General features: G+C 42.5%; 1 protein-coding gene across 1 annotated transcript; it reads right to left on the bottom strand.

The window, feature by feature from the left end:
- Positions 1-1,340: 1,340 nt before the first annotated feature.
- On the bottom strand, positions 1,341-20,903 carry mylipa (myosin regulatory light chain interacting protein a). Its single transcript, XM_080011630.1, has 7 exons — positions 20,691-20,903; positions 19,533-19,723; positions 10,300-10,485; positions 5,919-6,116; positions 5,561-5,725; positions 3,770-4,187; positions 1,341-2,970 (listed from the first exon to the last, which is right to left on the bottom strand). Exons 1-7 carry the CDS (start codon positions 20,775-20,777, stop codon positions 2,764-2,766), a joined length of 1,452 nt encoding a protein of 483 aa, XP_079867756.1. The 5' UTR covers positions 20,778-20,903; the 3' UTR covers positions 1,341-2,763.
- Between the last annotated feature and the right edge of the window lie 1,252 nt (positions 20,904-22,155).

The following is a 22,155-nucleotide window of genomic DNA, read 5'->3' as shown; positions in this document are numbered from 1 at the left end:
ATTTCCATCTGTCAATATACAAGTCAAGCTGTTTCTAATCCAGCAGCTTGTCGACTTAAAGGTGTAAACACCTTTCTCGCTCTACACTGTACAGGAGTCAACTATTTATCTGTTGAATCTAGGTGTCCTAGAAACACAAGTAGCGGGTTCAAAAGAATTTATAGCAAAAAGTCACCGCCGGAACAGGGAAATCATGAAAAACTCGACAAAAAAAAAAAAAAAAAGAATGCTGTGAGATGATAGTAATCAGGGATTTTTCGATAATTAAAAAGTTTTGAGTCCCGCTTCTGGACAGACGCTTTTTTTCTTCAGAGTTTTGGAAACCGTGGGGTTTGGGGTGGCATATGACCGGGAGCCATGTCTCCAAAAGGTCGAGGAGAGACGTGCGCTGCACTCCGACGACATGTCTATATTGACTGTTCAGTGCCGAGTTCACTTGTGCCATGACAAGAAATGGGCATTAGCTGAGAGAACGAGGCCTTAAAGCATGCAAGGTATTTGAGTTCAGGCAGTTGGGTCACAGGATAACCTCTCTGCTGTCTCTGAGCCACCCATCTCTTACATATAATCTCTGACCTTCTCAGAGGTGCAGTAGGGGAAGGGTTGGAACCGTGTTAGTGTCTGAAAGCTGCTTTGGCTCGGTAACAACGTGGTAGACAACAATCATGTAGCTGAGCGTCAAGGCGGAAGCTCCACTAGTTTAAAAAGGCAGACGTCTCTGGATGGCTCACGTCGCAGCTCACTTAAGCCGCTTTTCCCCAGGGTACAGGAACTACATGAGGAACGATTTAGGAACATAACCTTCCCAAAACAGGGACCTTGGCAGTCCCTTAAAGTTCTTGCTTGCTTTCCACCTGAGGAACCGTGAAGATTCTACAAATCAGGAGGTAACGACAAATGTGTGACTGTTAAAAGGTCATTTCAGCACACAATGGAACTCAAACAACAACATTGTCGCAAGCAAATGGTGATTAATGTGCTTTTTCAGGGCTACCACCTCCACCGTCTGAGACCAGGAACTGTTCAAGTGGAACCAATTTCAGAACCAAGCTCCTCCTGTGGAAGAAGTTCTAAGAAGGCCTAAGTTCTTAAGTACCGGGAACTAAGCTCATAGTTCCTGAGGAGGAAAAGCCCCTTAAATGACCTGACACTTGTTACCCAGAGCAGCTTTCCAACAGCTCTGGGTAACAAGTTATAATCAACAGGAATGTCAAAGGCGCTCAAGGTTGTTTAAAAAGAAAAACTTTATTCACTTTTTCAAAGTATTTTTTTTTTATATATATATATCTCCTAAGAGTTATATTAGCAGCTTTTGCTTCAGAAAACAGAAACAAATGGCTACTTGTACATTGTGGAAAAATAAGTCATTTCCCTGCTGTGACTTAAGGGAATTGAGCTAGCATTAAAGAAAATGATTCCTCCTTTTCTTTTCACCAGAAAAAAAACAAAACTGTGCAAAAGAAATACAGAATCAAAACATACTGTGTTACTGCTACATTAAGGCCAAACCCCTATGGATACTTGGGGGGGTGGGGGAAGGAAAAAAAAAGCAAATAATAAAAAGACAAATAATAAAATAAAAAAATAACTCTTGGTAAAGTGACAATGTAGTTTAGAATTTTCCATATTTCTAAACAAAACATGAGAATTTAAAAAAACAAAACAGCTTTTCAAAAAGGCAGAGTATTGCACTGACAGATCTTCTAGTACATTTCAGAAATTACCAGAAGGAGCTCACTAGATCCCAGGGAGAGAATCAGAACAGAAGCAACAGAGACTAGACAATTACATCATTTTGTAAAAGAAAATGATGAAAAGTGATCATCTTCTGGCTGACATGTTGGGGAATAGGTTTTTGTGTCTAGTCATTTGTGGCTTTTTTGTTGGTGTGGCGATGAGAATATTCAGTAGAGGTGCAGTGGTCCGTATGGACCTTAAAAATGTTATTTTGTGGAGAGTGGTAATCTTTCAGGCAGTCAAGAGTTGTGGGGATCCTCCAGAACTTTCTGAAACTTTTAGAACCCCTAACCATCTCCACATGAATGGGACTATTGTGGCCTTATCGCGTGTCCTGTCTGATCAGTATGCAGTGCTGCAGTGCATCTAAGCTAGAAACCTCATTGGCATGAAAACACAAAAACAAACCCCAACAAACAAGTACAAATAAAATACAAAAAGATGCATTTCACACCACTGTAAAAAAAGGAAGTTCTCAAAATAGGGACAAGCTTTAAAATGCTGAGAAACTTAAAATAAATGTATTCTATCCATTCTGCACAATGTTTAGCCATTCTCCTAAAACACAGAATTTCCTCATATTGGTAAATGTCTCGCAGAGCTGAGAACCTGATAGAATGCACAGGGAAAAAAAGCACAATTTAAAAAAATAATAATATTGCCTCGCTACTATTTATCAGGTCAACTGATGCAATAACTTAAGAAATACAATAATAGGCCGATTTAAAAAGAAAATAAACATGGTTTTGGGGAATTCAAAGAAACCAAACTGGACAGTATAGTGACCACACTGTGCGGGGTGGCAGTCAAACTAACTAGAAAAGGAAAAGCCAACAGACAGATTGACTGACAGGCTACAAGTCTGATGAGAGGGCGTGGCGTCCGTGTGATGTTTGTCAGTGTCTTTTCTCAAGTCGCGTTAAGTTTGTGGAACATGACAAAGCTCAAACCCTCTGCAAATGCTGCTTTTTTGTGGAACGTTGAGCCGGACGACGCGGCTCCGGCCGGTCAAGAAGTTTGGTTGCTTCATGTGTGGTAGATCTTGTGGTCGTACTCGGTGGTGGTGGTGGTGGTGGCGGCGGTGCAGGTGTGAGTGGAGGCCAGGTCTCGGTGGATGGCCAACGGGCTGCTGCTGCGGTGGTTGTCAGTCAGCGTCAAGTTCAGCAGGCTGGTGCACGTGGGCAGGTAGACGTGCTGCACGTGCTCCACCTCCGACCGACACACCGGACAGGTCTGCAGAGGGAAAGATGGCAAAGGGCGTAGCACGGTGAAGACATTTCAGTTTCCATTCATACCATTTTGTTTATTTTGAGGTGCGGTACTTAACTGGGAATCATTACCACACCACGGAGCCAGATACTACCAGGCATTTTGCCACATGACAGCCCGCAACCTCTCAAACACTTTGCATAAACGTGTTAGGCGTCAAGGCCTGAGCAGGTTCAGTGTAGAGCCATATAACCCTGACTCTACTACAGAGTGTCTCTCTCTCGCCCTGATTTTAATCCCATTAAAGAGTTAATTACACACATGTACATGGTAATGTCAATAATATCACCAAATTCCTGAAAGGCAAGACATTGGCGTTGAAGGGAGGGGAGAGTCAATAGATGGTTCCAGTAGTCAAACCATTTTCCTGAATATATTAATCTAATTACACCCTTTTGCCATATTTGTGACAGAAGTGTTTGATTGTTCACTTTCCGTTCTATAGCCTCCTCACTTGTATTGAATGCACCCGTCTCATGTAGTTGACATGACGCAAAGGGGATTTAACCCATGTCCAACATACATTAGCCGCCCTCCCTCACAATCAGATTAGCGGAGTGTGCAAGTAAAACCTTGGACGGCTTCTTTAACTCTAAAATGCTGGGTCATACGATGGGTCAAAAATGAGCATGGGATTGATTTGTTGGTTTATTTTTCAAACCACATTTGAATCTAGGGTTAAGCACCAGAGAACAAAATCAGTAGTTACAATTTTTGAAACACAAAAATATGCTTCAACCCCCCCAGACCGACTCCCTCTCACCTGCAACTGGTTGGCGCAGGTCTGGCAGCAGACCATGTGGCCGCAGGGGCAGAAGGCCGCGTCGATCTCCTCCTCGCAGCAGAGCATGCACAGCAGCGCCTCCCGCAGCTTCTGAAGCCGCTGCTGCAGTGCTCGGCTCTGCTCACAGGTGCCGCAGTCTGGCCCCTCCTCCTCGTGCCGGTCACGGCTCGGGGAGCGCGAGGGGGGCGTGCGCTCGCCGTTGCGTCCCACCAGGTCCGCTACGCCGGCATTGTAGAGCGCACGGCGCGCGTGGTCGTACACCTCCTTGGACGTGCGGCGGATGTCGAAGACGTACTTCTTGCCCAGGTTGATGTTCTCATTGAGGAAGAGCGAGGCCAGGTGGCCCTTGAAGTCGCGGCTGTACTGCATCATCACAGCATTGGTGACCGTGTCGCACCTGGGGGCGAGGAGGAGGACGGATTAGCAACATCACCTCAATTGAAGACGAGGAGAAAGGAGGAGTGTGACACAATCCAACCATGATCTGCCGGACAAGATGGAAGATTGCTTTCTAACCACCCCCTGTTGTCCTCCTCCAGGAAGGAACAATTTCCTTCACATACTTTAGCAGTATACTCTGACTTATGTTTCAACCTTTGATGTATTCAACACTTCACAATCAAAGTTTTTTTTTGTTTTTTTTTTTCCTTGTTCTCAAGGCAAGGGTCCAAGAGGTTTCCGAGAGTTACCAGCGAATGATTAATAATGAAACTTTTTAAAAATTGTACAACATGGTGTCCGTGGCCCAATACGCATTAGGTTATTAGTAAATTGAGTTTTTGTTCATTCAGGGTCCTTCAAATGAAAAAAGACCAAATTTCACACCGTGTACAACAGCTCGTTTGCATCGGAGCAAGAAAGACTAAGCTAAAACTCATGTCCTAAAACAATGCAGAGGGCCTTCTTTTGTACCTCTGTGGCCATTGTGACTGAGCGCAATTTCATAGCTCAGCTGTTTGGATTGTCCCCACGCTTTGCAAACTGCAGACACACACATTTCTCCAGGGTAAGGAAAAACACCCCCCCCGCCAAGATGGCAGCGGTCCATGCTTCCATCAATAATTCATAACCACGAGAGCGCGGGTGTTTGCTTGTAGTTGATTGTCTGCCATGGCGTGAACTAGCGAAGGGTTAAAAAGCAGATGAAACCATTTAGTCAATGTGTATCAGAGTGTTTAGGCGACGCATATTAAACAAGCTCTCCTGCCAAACAGAGCAGAAATAGTCTTTAGAAAACACATTTTAGGTCACGTTCTCCTCGCTTTATCCAGCCTCTTTGAGTGAATGAGTGTTCGGCTCGGGCTCGCTGAGGATGTCCCTAGGACGGCCAGGACCCATTTAGTCACTTCTAAAGCATCACCGACTGGTAAATGAATGACGAGAGCTTAACCGGAGAGGGGAAAAACAAGTTCCTTAAGCACATTCTCATAACAAACTGGGGCTCTTGACCCAGCAGTACAGTAAATTTGGGGGCATGAAACAGTCAGAGCCAAGGGATGGGTTGTACTTTTGCCACAACTAATAACAAGGCATTTACAGTATAGTAGCGATAACGGATAAAGCATGTGGTCATAAACTTTGAGCATTGATACAGAGTGCATATTAGATCCAGTCGCTTTTACAAAACTGTATAGATTTAGAATGTTAGTTTAGAGTCAGTAGAACAGAACAATGACCATATAGTCAACTTTTGTCCGAAAGAGACATCTCATATGCTGCTATGTTTTAAAAAAAAATAGATGGAAACACATCCCTGTCCGTCCCCCTCACCTGTAAAAGGCGTGGGTCTCTGTGATGGCCCTGTACAGAGCGCTGGCAGCCCGGTTACTGATCAGCTTGAACAGCAGCACCACACTGTCGCTGGTGTCCTTGGTCACCGTCAGGTAGACGCTCTTCCCCGACTGGGTGGCAATCTGGATGATGGGATAGCTTATTCTAAGAATAGATAAAGAGAGAGGAAGAGTTAAAGAAAAAAGATAGAATTTAGAGAAACCAAATTAGTCCAAAATACATTCTTCACATGCACTGGCGCTATAAAAATAGTTTCCTTTGTATTAATAGATAAAGGATTTAAAACAACCTATGAACTGTGTTTCAGAGTGAAAGTGCAAGGTGTGGATCCCATTACCTGTTGAGTAAAGTAAAGTCCTCCTTGCAGACGGCGATGCCCTCGGGGCCGACGCCTATCGCCTGCCTCTGGCCGTCTGCGTCACGCACCCAGTGCCACTCCACGCCGTAGTGCTCCAGGGACGACACCAGCTGCAGGGCCTGGTACTCCACAGAGCCCTGGCTCAGTCCCTCCAGAGCCTTGTGTCTGGAGATGACGCTATCGGGAGGAGAGGGGGGGTAAACAATTCTTCGGTCAATTGGGACTATGACATCAGCCTTTAAAGTGCATAAAAACAGTCACACATCATCCACGCACCTATGTGTATATCAGAAAAACAAATGTCAATACAAACATTTTGCGAAGGGTTCTATGTAGGGGGTTTCTATACCACAATTCTAAGGAGAGGGGACTTATTTGAAATTAATGGACAGAAAAATTGCAAGTATCGAGAAAGTGTTCCCTGATCAAACAACACATTGAATAGGGGTTTATTAATATAACCAGCATGTTTGGCAGCTGGCGGAGGATAATATAAAACCAAAAAAATACAGGAAGCAGGAAGCTTCATGGAGAATGCAGCATTAGGTACAACATTATAGATACAGTATTCTGTTAAGACAGGAGTTACGAGTGAGGTAGTTGTGTTGGTGTTGCTCTTTGCTGGGTCGCTGGCCCCAGTTGACCTCTGGCGTGACAAATCCAGTCTTTATCCCCTAATCTGATTTAAAATAAATGGGAAACCAATTTCTACTGGCGCTTGATGTCCATGTACCAGAACATGGACACCAGAGACTCCAGCTGTTGGTGCCATAATAGTCAAGCCCAGAAATTTCACATGTAAAGTGTTTGGACCATAGAGATCTTTGTACTATGCAAAATCATAATGCATTCTAAAGGCTATGACTACAGTATGGCCATGTGAAGGTTTGCTTTGATAACTCAGAATTTTCAACTGCAACCTTTTCAACCTGAATAAAAAAAGAAAATCCATCCCAGGCAAAGCTGTGTGTTGAGGACCAGTGTTGTGACGACGCCTCCCACTCTGTTTTTGTGGACGAGCCACACTTCCATCCTCGAATGAACTCATCCTTATTGTGCCTCCTGATTGCTATACAGTATGAGAGGGCTGGGTAAGTCACTCTCCTCCCAGCCAGCAGTGTTTTGTTCGGTTGTGTTTTATTAGACTTGCTTTAGACCTTACACTTCGCCTCCACTACACTTCCACACACTCATTCATACACCACACCCTGACATTACTGATTTGCACATTTCACTGTATTTTGTGTATCGTTTAATATGGGTTAATCAATTCTGTTTTACTTTATCTGTGTGGTCTCCCTTGTTTTGTCTGGACTTGGAGCTGGTTTGTCACAAAGTGGGGGCCCGCCCAGTTTGGGGCGGGCCAAGACTAGATTAGTGGCTTGTCTAGTGACAGCGTAAAAAAATTAAATAAAAATGGTTGTGGGGGAATAGAGTTATGGGTTAAACTAAACAGATAGCTCTGCCCTCACACCCCAGGACAAACACTGAAGTGTGACTTGGCCTTCATCCCAAAGCGACTGCTGCCCACAGCCCTCTCCAATCACCACCTGCCTGTCGTCACATTAAAAACACATTATGTGGCGGCATGAAGGCAGCTGCTTGTTGGGCCCCATCATGTTCAAAGACGGATGAATTTGTCTGCTTTCACATAACTGAATATATTCATGTGAACAGCAACTGAACGCACAAGTGTTCCTAACAGCCACATGGTTCATCTGAGGCCTCAATGTTTTTATTAGGAATTGGTTTTACTACAGAACAAAGCCACGCTTTCACACAAGCTTTGTATTCCCCTCAGTGAGGGAGACATTTGGAAGAACCTTTTTTGTGTGTACACAGAAACTGAAGGGTTTAATAATGGCTGTTGCCAATACATGTATTTGGCCCAGTGTGTGTAACTGCTGTGCTACCCTGACCCCAGCTCCACAATCAGCTTGACAAATTTAGCTTAATTCTGCATTAAACAGTGGGAGGGATTTCCTTCTGTCAGAGGAGCTCACAGTGAACACTATAGTTGTTTCCCTCCTGTGTTCAACATGACTGAAATTATTGTGTTTAACATCAGACAGAACCCCGACTACATATACACATACAGTATATTTTCATTTTAGGGAGTTCGATGTAAAACTCAATAAGTCAATGTATTGCATGCTCTGGCAAAAAAAAAACAAAAAAAAAAAACACCACATTTTTAATGGGAATGTTACTTGGATGCCATCCTTGGCAGACTGCCATAACCCAATACTTTGGTGTCCACCGTGCTTTTACAGAGAAGTCTTATCTCGAAAGTGATAAGGGGTCAGAGCCTCTGAAAAGATGATGCAATTATAGGTTTATCAGTGGGTTATTAAGTTCAATTAAGCAGTTTTCACCCAAAAGCAATATCCGGAAAAATAATTTAAATATCCTACAGCAATTTAAACGATGGTGGTTATAATAAAAATGTCTATTTAAGGTGGATGTAAAGAAGGTGATCTTCTGGCACGAAAAATAAATGATTCAACACAATCACAGTAATCTATCAAGCTATTTGGCATTCCCTGTAGCGCAGCCTTAGACCTTATCAAGGACAGGTCAATATCACACAATCTGAGGCAGATTAATTGTACCATATTGCATGTGTGGTTTCAAACTAGTCAATAAAATGCCACGTTTCAAGGTTACAACCGAGTCAATTTGTAGATGCAGGATAAAATATCACGGCGGCCTACAGGTTAAAAGCTTGACTGCGGCACCGAGATCGTAACTCAGGTGGGAGACGGTAGGTGGCTGGTGGTAAATATACGTAAACAGTGTCTCCTTACTCAAAAAAAATTACACATTACTTTTCTCAAAAGTAATATTACTTTACTTATTACTTCCTGTCAACAGTAATTTGTTACACTACTTGTTTTATTGTTTTCCCATAGTGCCATGCACTGACACTGATGTGATGGCGTAACTGATGCAGAGGTGGAATAACACGAGTGGTCCGGCTAAGCTCAGGGTTCAAGTTCAAGTGATTATTTGTCACATACATACACATAGGTTGTACATATATGCAGTGAAATGTCATGACACCCGGTGATTACGCACAAGCTCTATAGGCTCGAAAAATACTCAAATGTGCGTAATCGACACGCGGTGATCACGCAGATGGCCGCAAGGGGCGGTGCCACAATCGCAATTCTGGGTTCTTTAATTATATAATAGGGTTAATTGTCTGTGTGCATGTAATGCGGATGCGGTGTTGGAGTGCCTGCAATAAACATTGAACTCATGCAGTTAAAGTCAAGTCTCTGGATATCCTTCTCATATACCAAGTCCTCCGGTCATACGGAACTAAAACAGTGTGAATGTCAGGGGAATCGCCGCGCTACAATTATGAAAATTAATCAACAAAAGTAAGGTTGAAACAAGTTTTTTTTGGGGGTAACTGAATTATTACTGAAAGTGTGAGTAATTTGTGACACTACTTGTTACTGGGGAAAGCAATATTATTACTGTAACGCATCACTAGTAATGCGTTAATGCCCGTCTGTGTATGTGAAATGCTTTTGAGAGGCTTGAACCTGCGACAGCGGTGCTGCACTGCAGTTGACCCCGTTCGCTCAAATCTGAATGCATTTACTGTAAGTGGTTAACAGAACACTTTGTTCTTTCTAATCTAGACCATAAGCGGGCAATAAAAAGTTTTCACTGCCATTGTATTTTGTGACGTGGCGCCACCCGTTGCGGCTGCCTGCACAGCGCTCCAGTTGATTATGCACATTTAGTATTTTAATCAGTTTTTAAGATATTTCACTGCATATATGTATGAACGTATGTGACTAATAAACCCCTTGAATGTATTTTGCCAGGACTTCTATGCTTTGACATGCAAGGACTTTTACTCTGTGAGGCAAGTACTGGAGGTTAAGTTAAGGTTAGTTTCAATTAGGAGGATTTAAATGTATATTTAATACAACAGACAATTCATTCTATTATAGAATCCAGAATCGTGATTGTGGCGCTGCCCCTTGCGCGAGCACCTCATGTCGATCACCCACATTTTGGTATTTTTAGAGCATATTGTGCGTAATCACCGGGTGTCATGACATTTCACTGCATATATGTATGATCGGATGTATGTGACAAATAACCTTTTGAACTTGAAACTAAAATAGCGCCATAGACAATTACATTTTCCAACCCCACCACTGTGTTTTTTTTTTAACATTTCCCTATTATATTTATGATCATAAATCCTTCAAAATTGACCAGCTTTGTTGTACAGCTGAATGACCACAGAATCTGAAATACCTGTTCGCTCCCTTTTTTAGGTTTAAAATCAAAACTAAGGCGTAACATATATGTGACCATTATCAAAAAGACATACCTGTTGATGATTGTGGAGCTCGGTTCCTCCCCACAGAGCTCAGAGTACCAGTACTTGGCTGTGTTTTGGTTGTAGTCGCCAAACTCCGCCTGCGCCAGGAGCGCGCTCAGTTCCTCTGCCTGCACCGAGGCCATGCGCAGGTGACCGCTGTGGAGATCCTCCTTCACGTGCATGAAGAACACATGTCTGCATGGTAAAAGGGAAATACATTAACATGGATAACGGTCAAATGGGATGTGAAGCACAGCAGTTGTGATTAAGAAATTAGGTTTTGGTTAATAGATTGAGAAACTAGGTGGCATTTCTTTTTACATGAGAGCAGAGCATCGACAGGGGAAGGCAGCTGGTGGAGGGTGGCACCACAGACAGGTGTGCATGTCTGCCGTCCATGCTCGTGTTGCGGGAGAAAGGAACAGCTGGGAGACGCCCCCCCCCCTCCATTCAATTCGTCACACACACCGATTTTAAAGAGCAATGATAAAAACAGGGAATGTTAAGATGGGAAGAATAGATCCTGTAGTACTTTGTATTGCTTAGGAATTGTTAGTCCCAGCTACACAAATGGATTGTGTGTGGGGGACATATCGGGTTGGTAGTTGTTGGGAGTAATTGAGTGGGTACATCAGAATATTTCTTGCTATTAGGCAACAGCCTCTGCCTATATAGGACGGCACATTCGTGACCCCTGCTGTATGCTGCCAAGAGATAAGGCCAGACGACATTACAACACGGAGGGAGTCGGCTGGAGATAAGGTCCCTTATCCCACCCACCACCCGACGGCTTTCCCAATACATTGTTTGTAATAGAAAAATAAAAACATAAATAAACCTGTATCAATGAAATTAAATTAAAAATTAATCAATTAAAAAAAGAAACACATGCCAACTTGTACTTTGTACAGAATGACAGGAATTGTATAACCGTTTTCTGATATTGCCATAAATGTTTGAAATCCTTATTATGATACCCGAATTGAGTTAGGAAGTCGATTTTTGTTATTGTGTGATAAAAATAAATAACGTTAAATGGCAGCCAAAAACAACAAACGTCATTGTTTGGATTGAGCATTCAGCTCAGCACACAGGGCTCCCAGGGTGGTCAATGAAAATAACCAAATTCTCTCAAGAAATAAGTCATGGCAGCTCCTTTGTCTTGTTTTGACCCGTGGATCTGAGGGATTCTTTTCATCTCTAACAGCGGGAGACAAGACGGTCAACAGGAGTAACATCCTGACAACCCAAACATGAATAAGTGAAAGTATCCTAGGACTACAACTCTTAAGGCATCTTACAAGATCTTAAGATTGTCAGACAATGGTTTTGAAGAAGGTTTGTGATTTTGATTGTAGTTACAACTTAAATAAAGCACTATAAACAAGTTGGGCAGCAGCCAACAGGCTAACATTTTTTAAACTGTTTTGACAGTTTCTACAGGTGCCTTAATTTCTTTTAAACAATTTTTCCACTTCATTATCACTTTTATAGCCTCTATATATTTAATTCCTGATTTGTTTTCTTCTTTTCAGGTAAGCCCCCAGGTAGTATTGTAGTGAGGAGCCTGCCGGCTAGACAGGGCAACTCCCTTGTTTTGTGTTTCATTACACATACCCTTAATAGCCAACAACTGCCTTCATGCATGCATTGCCCGAACGTAACCCTACTATCTACCATTGTGTTGTCTACAGCCTGGGCCTCACATGAATGGAAAATCTCCCTTTTAGCATCATATGTTGTAAAGAGCTCTAGGCAGTGTCAGATTTAGTGTGCACACAAAGGAAATTTGATTTAAATTCAAGCTCTGCCTCTGTATCCTGATAGTATGGATTAAGACAGGTTTTCAGATGCAAATGGTTCAAAATATGCACTTAAAAAAAAAAAATAAAAACAGGCATAAAACTCAGCTCTCTTTGTTAAGAAAAAAAAATGTATGATAGAGGTTGACAACAGGAATAACAGTGATTCTTTGCCTTGTTAAAATCAATCAAGTGATTGTGCATTGTTTGTATGGAAATTACATCTTCCTGTGATGTCTCCGGGGTATGACTAGAGGCAGGGGATTCAATTCCTCCGTTGTCTACGTTGAGCGGAAACCAATGTCTGCAACAAGTAGTACACGTCAGGTGGTACAGTAGCTCCAACATTCACACGTATACAACTGCTGTATTTTCAAACAACAAAGACACACCTGGTCCAAAAGAAACAGTTCACACTTCACAGGAGCAACAGTAGCGGAGAAGGCAGCTGTGAGCCAGTGAAAAACAAAAGTAAGGTCTACACCACCCTTGATAAAGACAGACCATAACAACAGAAGCCCCGTGGCTGGCTAGCCTCAGGCATAACAAACAGAGCTTTGATATGGTGTCAAACATCCCATTTTCTCCCGCCTCCCCCTACATACACAAACAGAGTGCTCTATTGTGTCAGGCGCAGCAGGCATCATGTGACGGAGCATTGCTCATTAGCTACCTGCCTGACACAAAACAATAAGTCCAAACCTGTCTGGGAGGTTACTACAGGGCAACATTAAGGGGTTATTACAGGGTAAACTAACGCGGATACTTGTCATATGGGTGTCGGGAAAGGGCTACTGTACACCATGGTGCCTGTGAGCAAGGCAATTAAATCCCTTCAAACAGCCCTTGTGTTATGTGTACAGTATTACTATGGCTGCACTGTAGAAACACTTACGTAGCAAACTGAAAAGCTTATATTTCATTGCTCAACCATCCCTAAAGCATTGACCCAGTTGGAGATTGCTATGGTCCACTGGCCTGTTGAGCGGTTGACAACCATCTGTCCGGCTTCACAGGTGCTCACACTTGGGTAAAAAGGATCAGCGTTTGTGTGCCACTTAAATGCAAGATATTTTGCTAAAATGGACTTATGACAAGCCACAACATGGAATGGGGCTGGCTAGATTGTGTCAACTACTTTAATAGAAGCTTTTGAGTTGGCATAGCCCCGGTAGCAAGGAAAGCCTATAAATATTACCCGATTGGTAACACTGGTAAAGCAAATGCACAACCAAAGTTGGTCAATTGATGCTTTGTAGTGCTCACCTCAAAATGACACCATGGTTATTATTTAAATGTAATAATATTTCCTGAAAGCATGTCATGAGTCAAGTTGCCTACCCTCCCTCCATGTGTGCGCAGTTTGCACATCTCCCTCAAATACTGTAGAAACAATACACATGCATGTTGCATTAATTAATTAAACGGGCATTTGTGATATAAATCCAACAGGGTGCAATTTAAGCAGACAGACTTCTATGGTCTTCTCGGTCCACGCTCTGTGCCTGGTAAGGTTCATGTCAAGCCCTACTTGGAGACAAAGACTACAACAGATCCTCAATTGTATTCAACCAAGAACAAAAAGCAAGGCTGTGGGTCATTGAGGTGGGCTTGAATTGTGAAACGTACAGATTGTGTGCTTTCAGAAATAGTTATTCAGATTTGGTTTGCATACTCTTTTCCAGAAGTTTGCACCAGCAGGTGAAGTGGTAAGAGCCGTGAACGCACATGAAACCCACTTCTTCCTACAGCTGAGAGCCAACATGCCAGTGAGTGGTTTCTCCAAACATTTGTTGGTTTAGTTTAATTCCAAAGTTACCAGACATACAAGGGCCATTGACAAAGGCAAGGAACATCAAGTAACAGAGTATTCAAGATCAGCCAGCATGGCAACAAGAAACAGAATGTCTAAATTTAGCCAAAAAGAGACCCCTTTCATCCAACTTTCGCCTAAAAAGCTCAACTTTGTTAATAAGCAAGAGTACAAACGAACATGACCGCTAGCTCAGCACTGGCTTGACTGTACCTGTAATCTGTTGGCGGTAGAGGTCAGGCTGTAAAAATCTCATGTCTTTATCAGTGGCTAGCCATTGGATTCCTTTGCCCTACCAACTGCCCCCACTCAGAGATAACAGAGAAACACACTGCCATCTTGGAAGCCCGACCAAGACAAAAAAAAGCTCCTTTGCCTTGTTCACAGCATTTGCCTCGACTTTACAGTTCCTGTCTCCTTTATGAGGATGACCCATAAATGAATTCTCAAGGAGACCTAATCATTCACCATGGAGGCTTCACAATGCAGGATGAAATAAGTGTGTATTTGTGTGTTCCTGTGCTGGGCATTACGGTGTTCCAATGCACAGAACAAAAGGAGCACTTTTTTGGGATGGCCGGAATAATTCAATCAAAGCAGCCCTAAATCCTGGGAAATCATAGAAAAAAATCAATGATTTGAAAATGACTGCAGAGGCCAGGTTACACACAGGCAGAAGGGTGGCTTCAAAAGTAGACAGTCTTTAAAGAAGAAAACTTGAGATTTTTTTAGAAAATGCTGTTTTTAATTCATTTCAAAATGAGATTGACTTTATTCAACTAAACCCGTGAAAGGAAGATCATTTTGCCCTTTTTTGCCTCATTGCATCTATAAAAGTATCCTTTCACTTTATGGGTTCCTGCACTGAATGAGTTTCCATCAGTCATGCAGGACACACACAATGTCAGCCTGTACTTCAGAGAGGAACAAAACGTCCCAACTAGCTGAAACCTTACACCTCTGCCTAGCGACTGCATCTCAGCTGGCCAATCACAGGCCAAGTTTCAGACCTCATTGGTTAGGCTCTCAACAATGCGGTTTGTGAGTTAGTCAAATTACACTGCTAGGAGCTGCTGGCTATAGGGTTACTTTCAGTCAATGAACTCTAGTAACCCCTGCTTTTGTTGCTCTCTCCTCCAGAGTCTTGGCAGAACAAAATACATTTTGAAACTATTGCTATTTTATAGCCAAATGAGACATAATCGTGTGATCCATCAGAAAAGTTGTGATAAACAGATTCCACACAATGCTGGCCGAATGAAAAACAAAACAAAAAAAGTACTTATTTGCCATTTATTAAAGTTGAATAGAACAAAGGGCCACACAGGAAAAAAAAAAAAATAAGCTGTATGCTAAATGCTCAGGGTTAAGTGCTGGGAAATGGTACTGGATGTTAAAAAGGTGCTTAAACTACACCCCACCCACACTTTAGCCCCCTCAAAATTAACTTAATTACAGCAAATGTTTGGAGCCAATTTTATAGATTTTAGCAGGAATGATAATCACCATGGGACAGCATTTAATGCAATGCTTTCATGGTAATACTTGTCTAGGCAATATGCAGAAAACGTACTGAAATGGAAATGCTATAAGTGCATTAGATTGTTTTTATGTTGCCGGATCTCTATTCTCAAAAACAATGAGTGAGGATTTGCATTTAAAGAACAAAATGCTGTGTCAGAATTGAATGGAACGCCACTTTATTACTTTTAAAGCAACAGTGGAACGCAATGAGAGTGGATTACGTTTCATTAAATTTCTGAAACAAACACCACATTCATTCTGAAAAACAAATATGAAAACAATATAATGCAGGTTTCAAATTTCATCTTTCCAAGTTTTCTGCACTTCAATGTGTCTATTGTAGTTGGCAGTCTCATTGATGTTTTCTGGAAAAATAAATGGAAGTTTACATTATTAAAATTGAATTTCATAGTGTAATACAAAACTTAACTGTCAAGGATATAAGTTATGCATATGTTTCCTTAGTAAGCCTTAAGATGTGCGACTGGTAGCCTTCCCAGCTTTTACTGATCAAATTGGAAATGCTAGGGGGAACAAAAACAAAGTCAATCATTCTCAAAAACTTGAGAAAAACCACCAGCCGATGGTTAGTGCTGTTTAAATTATGCAGAAAACCTACTGTGGATGACTTTGGGGAAATTACGCCTTCCGAATAATCTTCAGTCTGCATCCCTTCACAAACCAAGAGCAGCACTCTAGTGGTTAGTAGTTGAAACACTGTTGAATGCAAATATGTAAGAGCAGTTTCCCCACTTGGAGGAATCCAAGAAAGCACTGAAGCCAAGGAATCGAGGTTTGGCAACACACTTTCAGCACAACTTAAAATGGCACCTAAAATCCCCAAAACAGAAATGGCGGGATATGAGACCAACCACAAACAAATCAGACAGACAAGTGTGTTTCAGCGATCTGCCAGGCTTTGCGTGGCCAGAAACCGTAGAGCACACTACAGCTTATATAAGCAGCTTGCTGCGTTCTGTGTGCACAGTGGGTTATATAATAAGGGCTAGTGGAAAAGCGAGGGGAGAGAAAGAGGCCCACCCCCCAAATGAGTGTTACAGTACCAAGGAGCCCCTTGGCAGCAGCTTCCCTCTGCATTGATATGAGTCTATCTGAGCAGCACATGAGTCTTCAGAGGACATTTCACACCAGTGCGCACCTGTTGGTGACTTAGCAGAAATAAGCTCCAAAGGGTGATAGAGCATGTGTATGTGTATATGGAGGCAGCTAGTTATGGATATGGCTAGAAGTTAAGCCTATTTCGTCCTACTGTCATGCACGCTAGCTAACAAGCTGTAATAGTCTGTACAGAATGTTGGATAATGCCTTCCAGATCCTTACACGGGTCTTAAGCACACCACCTCATATCTAAACGTAACCATCTTTGGACTAATGTCTAAATATAACCGGATCACATACATTTTTTTAAAATTATATATTTTTTATTAGATATTAAATGGTCGAATGATACATGGATATTCCTGTCTATTTAGACGCCTGGAGTCGGAATTGGGGCAAAAATTAGTGCACCAGAGTCTTTTGTCCCGGGACTGAATGCCATGTGTAGCCTTTCCAGCCAGATGTTAGTGGGTATTACTGGGTTTTTGGTGCAGTGGAAAAAGGGTATTTGAATGGTTTAAACCCTCACATTCATTCCAGAACCCATGACATTAGGTGGTATCATTACTCTGAAAAATTAACACACAGCAAATTTAAAGGATCCCTAATCGATAGCTGAAAACCTTAAACAATTGTTGATGAATTGATAACAAAGCTAATGATGTCAGCAGGGGGTGGCTCCATGGTGCGCGAGGACCTACGCAACGTCACAGACCTCCAAGATTTTGTGACGGGGTGCGAGGAGCGTTCCTCCTCATTTAATTTTATTACAAAATTGAGAAGTTTGAGGCAAGACTCCCTGAGCTGGTTTGCACGTACAGGAATATCTATGATGTGTCTTGGCACAAGTTAAATACTTTTGCTTTTTGTCGTCCTCCGCGATGAAGTGAGTTATGTTATGTAGCAGATCAAGTTTGCTGCAGTTATAGACAACCAGAAGCTAATAAAATAACTAAACCTTACTACAATTATTATATATAAAAACAGACAATTTAGTTTAATATAATTTATTGGAGTCACAGTAGAAACATATCGCTTGTTTTGTTTTGTCATTGTACCTCTCTCTTCCCCCCCCCCCCCCCATCTACTGTACCATCTTCCATCTGAATGCAGCATTAGTTGTTGAGTAAGAATAACAATAAACAGTTTTCTCCTAGGCATTGACGCAAGCACAGCCATGTTGGTTGTTTGTCATTCTTCCGGAATCCTCCATCTACTTCACTGTGCCCTTTTTCTTGACTGCCCCCTGTCGTTCCGGTGACGACTACTACTACTACTACTACTACTACTACTACTACTACTACTACTACTACTACTACTACTACTACTACTACTACTACTACTACTACTACTACTACTACTACTACTACTACTACTACTACTACTACTTCCTGGCTGGGTAAATGTATCCCCCCCCCCCCCTTGAAACACCCTGCGTCCCACGAAGACGCCCGTTGATACAATAACAACACTGCAGATTGTTCAGTTCTTATCGATAAGACAATCTTAAATCGATTAAATTCTTATTAGCAGTTACACACACACACACAGCCAGCTCATGTCTTTATCTCAGCTTTTTAATGACAACACAACCCCACACCACAGCACCCACCCTTGCCATCTGTTGATGACCCCACTAATCTGGTGAAGGTCACAGCACAGGCAGGTTTGCGTCTCCAAGCACAACAACTTCTCCCTCGCTTTATTGTCTCGATCTCTGTCGGCTGCCCTTTTTTTGACTAGGCTAAGCGGAGAGAGACAAACATAAATTTAAAGCAGCCTCTCTGCACTGCATTGTGGTGAATTAGTTAGAAACTACAGACGGAGGCAACAAAGAGGGATGGAGGTTGCCAAACTGTATGAGAAAATACTTGGATGCGACATTGAAGGACCCTGGATCTAAGTTTAATGAACAGCACCAAGTGGCATGCTGCAAGTAAGTGAGAGGAGCGGGGAGCGCAAGTAGAGCTTATACACACAGCAGATTTTTGCCTTCCAGCACACCCTCATATGGCTACAATCCCTTAACCTCACATCCGCTGGTCTCATAGCAAAAACCCTGTGGAGTCACACCTCCAGGACAAGGCCTGGGGCGGTATACATCGAAAGGAGATTATACTTGGATACTGCAGGTTCCCTGTCTAAAGGTTGTTTTTGTTTTTTAATCCATCTGCAAATGTATCCATTTGTGATATCAAAAAGGGAATGCCGAGTCAAATTCCTGGATCGGCTTATTTTAAGTGCCAGGTTAAAGAGTGAGATTGCGCATGAAGGAAGAAAAAAAAGAAACAGAACATTGCAGTGCCAAACACTTAATGTGTCTGATAAGTTCGCATTATAGTTCGAGTTATAACGATGTACCACAATGGCAGGATTGAAACATAACTGTGAAAAACAAACTCAAACTCAGAATTCAAACCTTGACATACTCTCTGGAGTGTCTGTAACAACAAAAGATAAAACAGTATCCTATGAAGTCTAAAAAAGCTACTAGATACAAAGTAACCAAAACTGCCAACAGATGCTTTAACTTGCTCCACAGAAAGAGAGCCTTGGGGCTCACTGATGCCCTCAAGCAGGTGGATCACATTTCCTGTCTAGCAGTGTGGCACAGTTCCCCACAGTAATGCCGCAGAGGATTGAGGAAAGTTACTACAGGTCATTCTGCTGGACTAGAAGCAGCCTGTTCCGACCGTCTACTGTAGCGGCAGCCACCAGCCACTCTATTGCAGTTTGCCAGCCACTACTTCCTCATAAAAATCATGACATGCAGTCAGAAGAGGACGGCAACAATAAGACGCGTTCACATCTGTAAATAGTTTCAAGATAAACAAACTGTAGGTCATGCATGTAGTATAATGTGCAGCACGCCCCATAACCAAAATTACATCGATGTTTATCAAAGTACAAATTGACAATTGGATGATTGTGCCGTGTGCATGATGCAGATCCACGTGTGTTAGGGTGCATTTCGACAAACATACCTTGCCTGTTCTTGCAGGATTAGGTGGGGTTCCACGAAGAACTTCACTCTTAATCTCAGCCGACAAGGAGTCACGTTATCCATTTGCTGGCATATGCGGTTCCTTAGATTCAGCCACAGGTTCTCTCCTTTGCTGCCCGAAAACTGGAGTCCAAAGTAGTCCACTTCAATAATACCCAACTTCCTACAAACCTAGGAGTTTAAGAAGAAGTGGACAAGTTGCAAAAGTAGTTCAACAAAATAGGGGAGAGCATCATAAAACAAAAAATATGTTGATGGATATCTTTAGAATAGTTGAGGAAGTATTTTTGCACAACTTTATGCTCTGCGTTTATATACTGTTGGTCAATGCCGATTTCACTTTTAAAGATATATTTTTGACATTTCCCCGGGATAAAGAAGCTTTAGAAGCCCAGGGCCCCTCTGCAGCTCGGGCATGCTTTGGTTATGCAACCCCCGGATACATACTCAAATAAGAAAGTAGAAAAAATTCACAGAGTACATATCACACCCTACTTCAAATTCAGGAGAAATCTTGCATCAAAAAACAAAAAGGTCACTAAACAACGAGCCACAAAAAAAAAACAAAAAAACACGTTTCTCGTGGACAAGTGAGAATGAACTGAAGTAACCCTGAGAAAGCCATCTGCCGGGACAAAGCCGGATGGACGAACGTCACCCACTCGGTAAAGGCACATCCCGTGAAGTTGGACATGTCAGACACTATTACAAATTTGAATTATTCAGCGTTGTGACAAAAAAAAAAAATATATATATATATATATATATATATAGATATAACGTTTTGTTTAGTTGTGTTGACACGAGGAACGCGCTTTCTTTCTGTGGGCCACGGTGCAACGACTCCCAACACCCATGTTATTTAACGGATTATAATGAAACAAAACAACTAACGAAAGTAATCGACTCTTTCCTCAACGAGCGCCCCCTGAACGCCGCCTCCAGGGTTTGATTTGGGTTTTTTTTATTATTATTTTTTTTTTTAACTGTGCAGGTGTCTCGTGTTCGAGGTGACTTTCGGGGATGAAGTTTACTTCTGCCAAGCCACAGAAAGTTTGCGGCGGCGCCCGTCCGGACGTGCACCTCGGTGAAGGAGCCCGAAGCGGAGAGAAACCCGGCGTCTTTTATCACATCCTACCTTATTCAGACAATCTTCCCCGTTCGCCTTCGCGTCAACTTCCACTTCCATCACCACCGAGTCCGGACGAGTAACGTGGCAGAGCATTTTGGTTTAATCTTTGGTGCGCCGGTCCTTTCAAATAATAAAACCAATCTCATAGACCTTCTTTTAAAAGGGGAGAGGGGAGGGAGAAAAAAAAAAATCCCTACCTACATTAAGCCTTCTCCCACCTCCCAGGCCTCTCTCCGTCTGCGGCTGAGCAGCCGCCGGCTGTAGGCTATGTCAACGAAGTCCTGCGGGGAGCGCCGCCTACTCAGCGGCGTCCAATTACCGCCCGTGTGTCATACTCGCAGGATCGAGTTAGCCAATCAGAAGTGCCCTATCATCAGACGCAGCTCGTCGTCCCCCCCCCCCCCGTGCTGGAACGTGTGAGGCGTTCAAGGCGCCCCCATCTGGTCCGTCTCTCGCAACTACCCCCCCCCCCCCAGAACGTGGTCTTCAACTCACCTGGCGGGAATGGATTGAGACGTTTCAGGGAAACTTCAGGAGACTTCGGAGCGAGTTTTAGTGGCGTGTGAGAAAGTCTGCACATTCACTGGGTGTGAATTATACATAGGGATGTAGTTCAGAAATAGCAGCAAAGTCCTGTGAAGACTCCCTGAAATTGCTTTCAAAAGTATTTTTATATTTAATAGGCACCGCCCACCCCCCCCCCCCATTGTTATACTGTCATCACTTTCTATTTTCTTATGCAGTGCACCTCAATCTCAATGATGATGATGATGATGATGATGATGATAATGATGAACTGTAATGCAAGCCTTTTATTCTAACCTCTGCTGTTAGTTTGAATTTCCTTTTCGTCATTCATTTACGTGCATGTAGCCAAAATCACTGATTGGAATCAAATGTTTTGTCCAAGGGCCTGTCTTCACACGTATCAATGCTGCTGATCTCAGGTAACATCGTTTCAAATGCTAAGTTTGTTCGAATGATTAGTGGAAGCAACCTCGTCTCAATCATAGCGCTCGCTCCTTCCTGCCACACCTATTGACACTGAGCCAAACGTTATTCCAGAATTATGTGTTTTATATATGTGTTTTATGTACATGTTTTATAATATATCAAATATTTTTAAAGGCCCGTCAGTTATATTCAAGAAATTGAGTTTTTCATAAGGTACAGAAAGAAATCCATCTCACACACACACTACTCTATGTGTTGTTTAAGCCACACTGAGAAGGTCATCCCTGTTTGGGATTGTAGCAGTGAACCTGTCCTTTCTGATTTCCATGGGATTATTCTCTCTCAAGACTGCTTCATGATTCACATTTCTGCCCAGTTGTAGCTCCCGACCTAGGGTACATTGTCCAAAGTCCTCTTCATATTACAAATAAGTGAATGATTTTTTTTGTGCCAAGTCACCATCTATTTGTTATCTCTCCACCAACAATTTATTTATACGTATTTACAACTGCTTAAG

This window comes from Zeus faber, assembly GCF_960531495.2.
Source record: "Zeus faber genome assembly, chromosome: 1".
In the NCBI taxonomy this organism is placed as follows: domain Eukaryota; kingdom Metazoa; phylum Chordata; class Actinopteri; order Zeiformes; family Zeidae; genus Zeus; species Zeus faber.
This window is presented reverse-complemented; position numbering and strand designations above follow the sequence as displayed.